The following is a 13,479-nucleotide window of genomic DNA, read 5'->3' on the forward strand; positions in this document are numbered from 1 at the left end:
GGAAGCCAATATGATTGGGAGGGAGGAAATAAGAAGAGCAGCGGGTGATGGGACCAGAGAAGGAACAGAGGTCACGCAGGGCCTTGCAGGCCACTCTAAGGATCTGGCTTTGACTCTGAGTGAAGCAGGAGCCACTGTTTGGGAAGAGACTGACGTGCATTTTAAAGGATCACTCTGGCTGGAGGATTGAGAAACAGTCTATCAGGGCACCAGGGTAAAAGCAGGGAGGCCAGAGAGGAAGCTACTGCAATAATCCGACAAGAGGTGATGGGGCTCAGAGCTGTGTGGTAACAGAAGTGTGAGGAGAGTTTAGGTGTCATCTGAAGGCCGAGCCAACAGGATTTCCTGACAAATTGAAAATGGGATGAGACAGAGAGGGGTCAAGAATGACTCCAGAGTCATTTTGCCCCAGAAACTGGAAGAACAGAATAGCCATCAACAGAGATAAGACAGACTGCAGGAGGAACAGGTCTGGAGGAGAGTCGGAGTTCAGCTTTGGAAAGACTAGGTCTGAGACGTCGAGCCCAGGGGAGGTGTCGAGAAGGCTGCATATCTGGTCTGGAGTTCCCGTGAGGGCTGGCTGCAGCTTTAAGTTTGAGTGTCAGAGGCATATAAAAGCTATTCAGAACCATAAGACTGGATGAGATCATAAAGGGACGAATGAGTGTAGAAAGAGAAGGGAGCCGAGAACCGAGCCCTGGGGCTGGCAGCGCACACGGGGTGTCCAGAGCTAGCTCGTGGCAGAGCTAGGGCTTGGCCCAGATCCGGCTGATCACAGAGCCTGTGCTTTCATCTGGTCCTAGGTGCTGCTGTCGGGGTCTGGAATGCTGGGAGACTGGATGCTAGGGGTGCAGACATCACGGGACGTTAGGGAGAAGATGAGTCTCAGAGAGCCAAGTAACTACACCCCCTCCCCTGCCCCCATTGTGGTTTGGTCTGGTGATGGAGGAGAGAGATGAAGGAGTTAATTGTAATACCAGAACCTACAAAATCTTTGTGAAAGTTTGTTTCTTTACATCAGATTTGGGATGTGGCTCGGACTGTTCCACTAGCATTCTAGATGCTAGGAGGTCAAAAAGCCACCAAGATTTTATGAGCCACGTTGGCCTCTGATTTTGACCATTACCCTAGGGCCCCAAGAAACCATGACAGGTTCAGAAGGAGGCTTGCAGTTAGTGGTCCTTCTCTGCTCTCCCACAATCAGGCACCAATAAGGTTCACTGTCACTGTGCATTTCTTTGACTCTTCCCACCTGCTTTATCTTCCTGGTAATAGAGACAAGTTTTCTACTTGTGATTTTCTTCATATCTACTGATGCTGGGCAAGTGGAGGACCCTAGCACTACCCATGGAGCCGGCCAGGATGTTGGGCACACCAGGGTCCATCTGGGAATATTTCAGTTCTCCTGGTAAGCGCGTTACGTCTTAATATGCTAACAGCCCCCTCAGAAAGATAAGATTAACGACTTAGGACTTCCCTGGTGGTGCAATGCTTAAGAATCTGCCTGCCAGTGCAGGGGACACGGGTTCGAGCCCTGGTCCGGGAAGATCCCACATGCTGCGGGGCAACAAAGCCCACGCGCCACAACTACTGAGCCTGAGCTCTAGAGCTTGCGAGCCACAACTACTGAGCCAGCATGCCACAACTACTGAAGCCCACGCGCCTAGAGCCCATGCTCCGCAACAAGAGAAGCCACCGCAATGAGAAGCCCGCGCACCACAATGAAGAGTAGCCCCCGCTCGTCGCAACTAGAGAAAGCCCACGCACAGCAACAAAGACCCAACGCAGCCAAAAACAAATTAAAAAAAAAAAAAAGATTAAAGACTTGGGTTGGGTGAAGGTTGAACTGTCACATTGCTTCCTCCTGTCTCTGGCTAATGCCCTTATCTGTCACAGGACATGGGCAATGTTGGTGAATGTACAGGGCTGAAAATGTCGGACAGAGTTGGGGGAGGAGGAGGATTGTAAAATACTTCAGTGGAAGTTTTTCGCTATTATTGTTGAGATGTAAGAGGTCAACACAATTCATGACAATTGGGAAGGCCAGCTTGGTCTCTCTTCTCCACGTGATCCCAAGATCCTAAGAGCTTCAGCTCCTAAGAGGTAACGTGATCCCAAGATCCTAAGAGCTTCAGCTCCTGAGAGGTAACGTGATCCCAAGATCCTAAGAGCTTCAGCTCCTAAGAGGTAGAGACAGCCTGGTAGCACTAACATAGGTCACCTCAACCACACAAGGGAAGACGCCTTGCAGAAAGTAACTCTTAGCCACTTAAGCAGGTTTCCTGGGCTGAGGCACTTTCTGCTTCCACCTGTCCTTTACTAGTTAGCCTTCTAAAATCAGAACAAGCTTAAAACCTCCAATGGGTCTCCACTGCCTATAAGACAATTCACCAGCTCCTTATTCCAGGCCCCTAACCACCAGACAGAACGAGCTCTTCCTGACCCCCCTCACCCCCACCATGTCCCCAAAGCACCGCCATGTCTCATGACAACACCGCCATGTTTTAGCCCAATGATCTGCATTGTGTCTTTCCCCCTCATTGAAGTCTTACTGAAATATGGATTATAAGTGTTCAGAAAAAAGCCCTTTTAGCCCATCACATACCCTCTCTAGGTTCGTATTTTTCACACATCTTTGCTGAACAACTGTCCATTCGTGTTTGTGATATTTACTTATACAGATGCCTTCAGTGTGTAAAAAAAGGGACAAGAATCTAATAAAAAGGTAAATGGAACCCCCCAAATCCTTCAAAAACCAGCAGCATGTATCACTGTTATATCTAGATTTCATCAAACTGGCAAGTTTTCTCCTGGAGATGGCTAATCTCTGGGGTGGGTGAGGAGTGTTCTCAGGTAGTTTTTTCCCCGACAGGGCACAGGCCATGTAGACGCTCAGTGTTAACCTCCTGCATTAACCTGAAAAAACACTTGCAACCATTCCTCAGGAAACATAGTGTTACGTCTTGGAAAAATCTCATTCTGACAAGACACAAGGCACATGGACAGAAGTCACAGAGAAAAGCCCACGTATATGCAAGATAGTCCCTCAGGAGTGTAGAAAACCACACTCACACAAAGGCACACACACACACGTCCACACAGACGTGTACATGCACCACTGCCTCTGATCCTTTATTTCCTGATCAGTGAGGGTAGTTCTTCCTACAGCTTGTTGAAAGTTCAAATAAACAGACTGTAACAACATCCCCAAAATTGGTGCCTGAAGTTCAGCTCATGTATTAACATCCATAGTCTCTAATTCTATGAAGTCATAGCTATGCTTTCTCCACACTGAGGTCACTGACTATTGAATGGTTTGCGTGTTCACACGTACCTGTTGTTTGTTCTCTTTGGAATATGGCAACATGGTGGAAACATGAAACATGATCTCATGCCCTTGGTAGATGGTATAAACAGAATGAATCCCTGTGGTGTCATCTGTAAAATACAATATACATTTAGTGAGCACAGAGAATTCTGCGGCCATAAGGAAATAGTCTTTATTTGCAGACTAGAGGAATACAGCACAGTTAGTACATCCCAAAGATCCTATGATTATCCACCTGAGTGGAAGCAACAGTATGGATCCCCCTCCAACTGATGCAAGGCTCCTGCCCACACGGGGGGACCTCTTCACCCCCCTCTAAGCTCGCTTGCTGTCTGATTCATGCCTTGCCTTGGAGCAGAGGAGATCATGAGAAGTCTGGGCTCAAACGGAGAGTATGTTACAATTCCTTGCCTCTAGTACTGCTGGTGTTCAGGACAAAATGAACACAAGACGACATACAAACAGCTATCATGTCCATAAAACAAAAGGAACTATATCCCTGGCAGCATTGTATAGTGATTCAAAGCATGTGCTTTGGAGTTAGACTTGGATTCGAGTTCTCATTAGCTATGTTCCTTCTGACACGTTACCTTGCCTTCTCTGAGCCTCAGTTTCTTAATTTGAAAATGGGGATGAAAACAGTGTCTAACTCCTAGGGATGTATATCAGATTACACTGGGAAAGGGCAGTGAGGATGATGGACCTGCAGGTACTCCAGGAGTCACCACAGGCACACAGAGCTTGTCAGGGGGGCAGGGGCAGGGGGGAGCTGAGGCCTGACAACTGGGACCGAATACTTCATCCCTGCATCTGCCAGTTAAGTTACTCACAGGGCAGCTCTCACAAATCGCCTAACCTTTCCGTATTCAGAATCTGTGACATGACTCCAACGTGGGCGAGATGGGGCCCCCAGAGGGTCAGGGTACCTGATTTGAAGCCTATCAAATTTAGGCCAAATGAGCTTCACATCACCTGCCTGGCTTACATCAAGGACTGGCCGTGAAGAGCAAATAAAATGACAGAAGTAAAAGTACAGGAAAAAGACTAGACATGCTATACAGTTATAAGATAGCGTACCCCACCTTGGGTATAAATTCAAATTCAGATGAGGCTGACTAACAAAAGTTATAGAAATCACAGCAGAATGGATCAGGAGGCAACCTTACTTTTGGTGTCCAGACCTCCACGGTAGCCTGTCCAGCCCTTGAGAGTGATTGTGTCACCCAGGAGATTTAAAAATTTTTGAAAAGCGTCACTTCCGATTTCTGTAAGAAGAGGTCAAATGTGAAGAAAGTACAGTGTCCACAAGCCCCCGTTTTCTAACTATGCAGTGAAATCACTTGAAAATTAACTAGGCTCCGCCGACATGTGCAGCAGGCGAACAGAATGAGAAATCGTGCTTCCCTCTTCTCGGAGACCGTAGAGGAGGGTCACAGTTCCCAGAATCCGAGGAAAGGAAAACTACAGAATTAGACTAGCCAACCTGAGCGCTGCCAGACTGGGGTCACAAGGGTCTAGTATTGCAAAATGAAAACATCATTACTGCTCCCATTGATAAGAAATAGGTCTTTAATATGAAAAGTGTGAAATAACAGGAAATAGGACCATTTTATAATTCTCTCAAGCATAAAAATCCCAGAGAAAAGTCGCCTCTTTGCTCCTGAGATTATGTAGAATGAAATTCTTCAAATCCCCATGTAATTTTCCAGTTAGACTGTATCCCTGGTGACAGTAATTTGGTGACCAATAAATATTTGCCAGATGAAGGAAACTGGGCAACTTCTTTCCTATAAAATTTACCCTGAAAATTTACCCTTCAACTTCATAAAACTACTGGCTGTTTCTTTGCATTAAAAACTCCAATGCAACAGGCAAGTTCAGCTGGGATCATCTAAATTGCAATGAGGCGGGGCGGGGTGTCTGTTAGAAGAAAGGAGACACTCACCATTGCTGAACATGTCATCATCTGTGAGCTGCCCATCTTTGGCAAAAAGAACCCCAAACTTGAAATTCACAGAGCCCTTACAATGAGACAACAAAAGGTGCTGAATTTAATTTTCTCATCAAAGCATACACAGTTATGAGATGTGCTAGTTGTTATTCAGGAACACTACAGAGACCTGAATGACTACTTGGTGGATTACTTCCTCCCCTCCATCTCAATTTTGACCAATATTAACAACAATCATTCCTTGATTTTCATAGCTTACAGAGGAAACTCTGTGCTCTTCTGTGAGTTCATTTGAAATTTCATTACTAATAGCGTCTGCAGGATGCCAGGTCCATTCTGCAGCAAAACAGTGCTCAAAATAAATAGCCCAGAGGAACTCACAGGACTGGCACCATCCTCTGATCAGCCCAGCAGCAGCAGTCTGGAACCTGGGGAGCTCAGTGTAATTCAAAATTTAACACAACAATCTGAGGCTGATATCTCGTGGACTCTTTTAGAAATAGAAATGGAAACTGTAGGCAACGTATTCTAAAAGCTCAGTTGCCCCAATTCCTAAAGCTATTGAATCTCAAGAAGTCATAAAACAGATGTGGGGAGAAAAAGGCAATCAAGAAGTAGTTAGTACAAATGTTCAGTCTACTATCCTCAACTTTAAATGCTGGGTTAAAATCAGACTCTGTGGGAATGATAAATACCAAATGCAAGATAACAGCTTCCACAGGGAAGAGAGAGGAATGGGATCAGGGAGCTTAACTGTATTTTTAATATATATTTTTTTCTTAAATTGGGTAATAGGGTTATAGGTCTTCATTATATTGTTGTCTATACATTTTTGTGTGCCTGAAGTATTTCATAATTTAAAAAATCTGAAGTTGGAAAATAATCAACCTTCGCAAGGCTGTTTGATGGGGGAATTCTCGGTGGTCAGTTAAGGGGCAAAGAACAAAGGTGATTAAAACATTGCCAGTGGGTCAGAGGGGGAGATCAAGGCAGAGTGCCTGATGAATTCAGGACAGCTGGATCTGGGAGAATTAAGACTGAAAATCCAAAGGTCTACGGCTGTACTTCTAAACATTTTTCTGTCCCTGATACACCTGAGGGACAGATGCATACCCATCAGTAGTAGTAATTTTCTATCTGGTGGTTTCTTCTACAGAGTGAGGAAGAGGGAGGCGGCTTCCAGGCTGGTCCCTCCACCCGGGGCTCCTCCACAGCTCCTTCTATAGAAGCTCTTGCCCACTATGCGGGTCTCAGCTCAAACGTCAATTTCCAGAGAGGCCTTCCCTGATCTCCCAACACACTCCCCGCATTGTTATTCTCCGTCACGGCCGCTTATTTATTTTCTTAATAGCACTATTCATGCTCTGTAATTCTTTTTTTGAGCTTGCATATTTGTCCGTTTCTACCACTAGAACTTAAGTCCTGTGAAGGAAGGTACACATCTGACTTTCCGTGTAATCTCCAGGACCCGCCACTGTGCTGGGTATATTGGAGAGGGTTAATAAATATTCATGGCATAATTGTGTGCGTAATAAATGAGAAAAGAAACACGAGTGGTCAGATACAACTTATTTTTCACAAGCTGCTTCCAAACGATCACCTCTTCATCACAAACCCGTTTTTGGTAAATTTCTTAGGATTTTGTCAAGGATTTCTGTCCACTTCAGGGTTCTATGCTTTTTTATAGCTATTCTTTCTCTCCTTTGGGAATGTGACAGCAATCACACATCTCTAAGACTCTGGCACCGCTTCCATTCTCAGTGGTCCCTTAACAAGCACCTACAGTAGTTTGGGGTCTGACAGATGACCCTCTTAGAATAACAGTGCAGGGACAAAAGCAGTGGTTCTCAAACTTGATCAGGCATCAGCATCACCTGGAAGGCTTGTTAAAATAAAGATTGCTGGCCCCATTCCCAGGGTCTCCAATTCCACAGGTCTGGGATAGGGTCCAAGAATTTGTATTTCTGATAAGTCCGCAGGTGACGTTGATGCTGCCAGCCCAGGGACCCCACTTTGAGAACCACAGGTCTAGAGGAACCAACCAGCAGACGGTCAGGAGGCCCAGGACCAGGTCCAGCTGAGCTGACAGCTAGCAAGCCAAGGGCAGAAAGACTGGGTCAGTGACTGGAGCCATGAGCCATGAGCCATGAACTAACAGCCTGTTAGAACCAGAAGGGACGCTATGGTCCACTGAATCCATAGCTTTCATTTTACAGACAGGACAACTGAAGCCCAGGGAAGACGAGACTTGCCCAAGGCTGGTACTAAGTGGATGGCAGGACTGAGGCTGGAAGTCGGGTCTCCTGACTTTCGATCCAGTGCTCTTTTCAACGCAGTGGCAGAGTCTTCCCAGGATGGTTTTGAGTTGAGCGAAGCTAAGAGTTACAAGCAGAAATAGGACCCACTGCTGCCTGATCACTGGCCGAAGCTTTAAAAAGCTTTGTTGGGGCAGCTCTGTGACTGGCATCAGTACCCTTGCAGAGGGTACTCACCCACTTCAGGGGGAGGCTCCAGAAAGACTGGTGTTGCAAGGCCTTGATAAGTACTTGAAATTCCTTACGGGAATCTCATTACGGGGTCTCATTTTGGTAATTTTGTTTCCCGGGCTTCCCAAATGATGTCAATGAATAACAGAGTTTTCTCCTATCTCCAGAAATCAAGGCATCGCTGAACAGATGCATTATATTTTTTGAGGAGATAGTTTTTAGGAGGGGCTATTTGAGGAGGGCATCATTTGATTTGAGGCTACCTGACCACCACGGGTCATACTTTAACGAATTGTTGAACCTAATGTCGTCAGTGCTTCATGAGGCTGGCTGCTACTTGGGGGATGGGAGGGAGTGCTCAAAGTCCCAAGACCATACCTGGGCCCCTGGAGGGAGGTGACTGGTGGAGGGAATCCGTGGGAACTGGTTTTCTCGGAACTTCAGTCCTGCTCAGACACTCACCATAGAGATAAGGTCATATCTGTAATGCCTACTTGTATGGGACTTTAAATTTTTAAGTTCTAAATTTCATGAGACAAAACTCAACATGATTATAACCAATGTATAGTCACATTCTTGGGAATTAATAGTATGCTAGGAATTATATTTCTTCTGAAGAAAGTGAAGTATAAGGGGGAGACTAACGTCCCATTGATTCCAGAAGAATCTTTTGGAATCAAGAAATGATGTCCTGATTCAAAACTGGACGCCCCCGGTTCCTTGTTACTCTTATTTAGGCAATGTCTCCATATTTCTGTGATTCACATGTTCCTACACATCTGTCACCCTCTCCACGTGTGTTTACTTGGGATGCCATGTTCTCTCCTGGCGGGGGCAGGGGGCGCTCTCTACACAGTGGACAAATAAAACTTGCGTTTCAGGACACCAAACAACACTTTACCAAATAGCTAACCTTTCAGAAACATCACTAGTATTGTTTACTAATTTTTTCCCTGCCCATCTTTGCAGCTGATTATCACTATAATTGGGTGGAATTGAGATAAAGTCAAGAAGCTGGCAGGATTAAAGAAGAGTGCATTGGCCACACAGCTCTCAGAGAAGCTCTGAAGGATGCTGACCACTGCTCACACCTCTTCAAGTACATTGTCATGAGTGCTCTTGTTGCTTCTAGCAAATATCTCCTTAGTAAGGAAATAAAATTGAGAAATAAAGAGATCAGCTACTCCTTTTTCAAAATTTGGGAGATCCAAAGAAAAGTGTGAGAGGATATACACCAAACAGCAAACAGTGGTTCTTCAAGGGAGGGTGGAAGTAGCGAAGTGGGGGAGCTTTCATGTTTTCCATTGATAAATTTCTGTATTGTTTGTCACAACGCGCAGGTGCATGCACTCTTGGGTGCTCAATAAATATTTGTGAATTAGTGAGTAGAGTAATTTTGAGACATAAAAACTATATATAGTATAATCCTAATTTTATATAAAATATAACAAACATATATCAAAATGTGATACTATACCAATACTAGTTTCCTCTGTGATTGTAGGTGATATTTTCTTTATGCCTTTTGTGCATTTCTGTATTTTTTCAAATGTTTGTCAGAAATGTGTATGACTTTTATTTTTTGCCTTTTATAAACTACACGTGGAGTTCATGGATTCTTTAGCAAAAAGCATGATTCATACATGGATAATATGTAGATTAAAATGTAGATGTCTCCTTCTGCCCGCTCTCTGCCTCACCCCACCTTACACTTCCATGAACCTGCCCAAAGCAACTCCTGCCAACAGTTGGCGGTGAAACCTCTCAGCCTCCTTCCTTGCATTTACATCGCCATGTTCAGGAATCAGCTGAGATGCCGTTGCCTCAGAGAAACCCTCCCTGTTTGGTTAACGTATAAAACCTACTCCTGACCCCACATCACCTACCTTGTTTACTTTCCCCACAGCTATTGGGGCTGTCAATAGTACCGTGTTTATGTTTGCTTATTTACTTGCTTAGTTGGTCTTAGCCCACCAGATTGTAAACTCCATGAAGAAGGGACCTTGTCTTGTTCAGCAATGTATCCCCAATGCCTCAAGTAGTACACGGTTCACCCACAGTCAGAGTTCAGTAAACATTTGTTGAATCAATGAATGGAGGAGAGGAGTGAATGAATACACATAGAAATCTGTGTTTATAAAAACAACTGGGATTATACTGTAAGTATTCCCCTGTGAATTGCTTTTTTCTCAGTAAATACTATGTCGTGGAAATGTTTCCATGCCAGTAAATAGAGGTCTACCTCATTCTTTTTAATGGCATCATAGTATTTCATAATTCATTCAATCAATACATAATTCACTTATTCAACCAACAAATATTTACTCTGTGTCCTCTATCTGCACAGTTCTAGGCTCTGAAGATACAGCAGTGAACAAAATTGAATAAGTCCCTGCTCTCATGGTGCTTACATTCTAGTAGGGGCAACAGATAAAAACTGAATAAATGAAATCCATGTGTTAAGAAGATAAAGCAGTGAGAAGGGCGGTGGGTGAGAGGCAGGGTGTGCTATTTTAAACAGGCGACCAGGGAAGGCCTTGCTGAGCAGAGATGCTAATCAAGTGAGGGTGTGACCCGTGAGACACCTGGGAGGAGCATCCCTGCGGTGGGAAGAGCAGGCTTCCTGAGGAGGTGGAAGAAGAAGGAAGTCAGTGTGGTTAGTGCAGAGCAGAGGATGGAGAGGTGGCACCGGCCACAGCACACAGGCCCTCGTAGGGAGGACCTGGCCTGGCATGTTGGGATACTGTATGAAAACTAGAAGAGAGGGCAAGAGAGGAAGCAGGGAGAAGAGCTGGAGAGCTGCAGAGTCCGGGAAGGAGACGGTGGGGCTGGTGTCGAGGGGTTCGAGCGGTGGTGGTGGAGGCATTGAGACGTGTCCATGGAATGTGCTCACGGATTAGATGGGGGGTGTGACAGGAGAGGTGTCAAGGATGTTTCCAAGTTTGGCCTGAGCAACTGGACGGATGATACTGCCATTTACCGAGAGGCACAGTGTACACACACTCCACTGATTTACTCAACTGTCTATTGATAATATTTTGGATATTTCTCTATGTTAGTTATGGACTTGGAAAACCCAACATATTTTTTTTTTAAAGTGGGACAACAGGAAATGGAAACATGCAAATAATATGGCATTCTGTAAGTCGAGTGTGCTAATAAAGTACACTAGCTTTAACTGAAGGAAAACAAAAACCTAATTCCTTACCCTGATCATGAGGTTAACATTCGAATATTTCCAAGCAGATTTAAGCAGCTTGATTGTTTTTCTATCTTTACAGCTAGCTGCATAGAAAATTCTGAAATACACCCGAGAAAACATGTCAGTGGAGTCTTTCAGTGATAAGAGATTCTCGCTGTGCAAATCCACAGAGAGGTGTGCCTGGGAGAAAGGGCTGTGTTCCTGGTGAAGGGGAAGCTCGTTTACAAATATGGAGGCAGAGCGGCAGGACCAGGCGTCTCGCGAGACTACTTACCTCTTGTTCTTCAAGAACCAGCAAGTCCTGTCAAATGAAGTTCGAAAAGTTATGTCCATGCTGAATGGTGGTCATTATATGTTGACTTTCTGTGAAAGCCAAGCTTCAGTCTACTGACATTGACACCACTTTTCCCCCCTTCGAAGTGCTTAAAATATTCAAATTTAGCTCTACAGATTTTTATACAATACCTGGTCATTTAGGAAAGGCATATTATACCACAACTATCGGGGAACAAAGATGATGCACAGCAGTGGGAAGAAACACAGATACCTAGGTTTCTCTAACCACTTAAAGCTAGCTTATCATATGCCGCTTCTGGGAAGATTTTGCCCGAGAAAAATGTTACACAGAAGGGCAGCAGAAACAGACAAATAACATTTTAAAACAGCATCAGCCACCTTCCCACTTTTGGTGGAAAGATGCCTTCTTTAGAGTGCAGTTGGTTTATTTTCTGTTTACCTTTTGGATCCAGTGATTTGTAAGAACTCTTTTCCCTACACCGGAAGCCTGTTGCTCAAGCCTTCCTAAGGGAAATCTACAGACACCTGATGACAGCAGGGGAACTACTGCTGGTAAGTTGCACACACACACACACACACACACACACACGCTTGGATGCTCACACCCACAGAGGATGGAGGGAAAGCTCATGAATGGAAGGGAGAGTGTGAAAGTGTCTTTTGTTTGGTGAAAAACAGGCATAGAGTTATGACATAAATAGGCAGAAGGTTGCTGTATCTCGTTTTCTTGTCCTGTCTCATTTTGTGGGAGAGAGAAAGCAGATAAGGATGGCCAGGCAGGGGTGACCTCTCTGGGCAGAGGGGATCTGCTCAGCAGCAAGATGCAGAAGGAAGCATCCAAAAGGCTCGTGGGTTTTGGCCCCAGTGTCTGGGGGTCCAGGCTCCAAGAACGAAAGGATTGAGTATGATAACTGGTACAAATGAAGTAATAAGGGCACACTGGTACTGAATTTATAATTCTAATTTGTTTTTAAGGTGGCTATAAGGAACTACTATTAAGCACAGTATGGCTTAAAGTTGCTTAAAGTTTAACCTAACACATCCATTTTTGCCTCAGCTCCTTCTGGGGTTGAGTCAGGGTACAAATACTATTTTAAAAATTAAATTAGAACAAAAGACATGGGAATTCACAATTCTATACATTTCTGGTAAGCTAAGTTGAGAGCCAGTAACTTATTATAAAAGCTAACTGTATCGTGAAGGTATGCACACAAAGATCGCTCACGCTTCCATCCATCCTTCTCATACTGCCTGAATTATTTCCCTAAAAAGCAGATTTAAGCATGATGCTCCTTTGCTTAAAGATTCTACTGGCTCCCCGCTGTCTCCTGGATAGAGTCCAACCTGCCTCTCCAGCCTCTTCCTGTGTCACCCCACCTGGCATGCCAACTCCTCGAAGCTCAGCTCTAACACACAACTGTCACACCATTAGTGATGGCTGTGTTTATACGTTTCAAGGGGATGATTTCAAAGCGAAATTGATGGCAACTGCAAGACAAAAGTTTGGCTGACATTTTTCTGATGGACTGCTACCTAGTTTATGACTCTAAATTGTTTTTCTCCCAAGGCGGACTGCTTTCCCTTAACAGTAAGTCCTAAGAAAACAGGACAGCTTCCTGGACATCTTCTATCCTCTGAATTTCTGAAAATGACAGACTCCCAGCCTCTATCTTAGACTGATTGCATCAGAATGTCGGGTGGGAGGTTCTCCATGATGAGAACCGCTGGTGATTCTGGTTGGGATCCTAGGCTAAGAATCACTGATGATTTGTCAGTTCTAACACTGTGATCAAATTTATACAATTATGAAGCACAAAATTCTCTGTTACCTTTTGTATCTCAGGATGAAAAATTTCCCTGGGGCCTTTCTCGAATTTGTCCAGATTCATGGCACTGTAATAGAATGGACAGAGTGAGCCGCAGTGTGGTGGAAACTCAAATAATGTGGAGCCAGTCTCAGGTCTTCAGGAAAGCTAAGTATTACCTCCTAGAAAATCATAGCTGGATTCCCTGAAGGGCCACAGGAGGTACAAACCAACAAGGAGTGATCAATGAAGGAACATACGCGAGTAACCAACCGCAGCGGCTGTACCCCGAGCACCCTCACAGAGTAAGAGAGGGAGGGGGGAATTGAGAGCATCTGTTTCAGGCAACCTTGACTAATCTCCATGATTCTTACTTTTATTTACTAAAAAAGTGATTCACTGACATTTAC

The 13,479-nt window shown here is 44.7% G+C and overlaps 1 protein-coding gene across 1 annotated transcript in view; it reads right to left on the reverse strand.

Moving 5' to 3' along the window:
• The window catches only part of GARNL3 (GTPase activating Rap/RanGAP domain like 3), a 159,920-nt gene that overhangs the window by 42,516 nt on the left and 103,925 nt on the right, over positions 1–13,479 (reverse strand). Inside the window, exons 8-12 of the mRNA XM_061200963.1 lie at positions 13,094–13,157; positions 11,242–11,268; positions 5,274–5,349; positions 4,495–4,593; positions 3,335–3,438 (exon numbers count right to left, since the gene is read on the reverse strand). Of these exons, the coding sequence (XP_061056946.1) occupies positions 3,335–3,438; positions 4,495–4,593; positions 5,274–5,349; positions 11,242–11,268; positions 13,094–13,157 (370 nt within the window). The remainder of the gene's footprint in view (positions 1–3,334; positions 3,439–4,494; positions 4,594–5,273; positions 5,350–11,241; positions 11,269–13,093; positions 13,158–13,479) is intronic.

Source organism: Eubalaena glacialis, chromosome 9, assembly GCF_028564815.1.
Source record: "Eubalaena glacialis isolate mEubGla1 chromosome 9, mEubGla1.1.hap2.+ XY, whole genome shotgun sequence".
Classification (NCBI taxonomy): Eukaryota; Metazoa; Chordata; class Mammalia; order Artiodactyla; family Balaenidae; genus Eubalaena; species Eubalaena glacialis.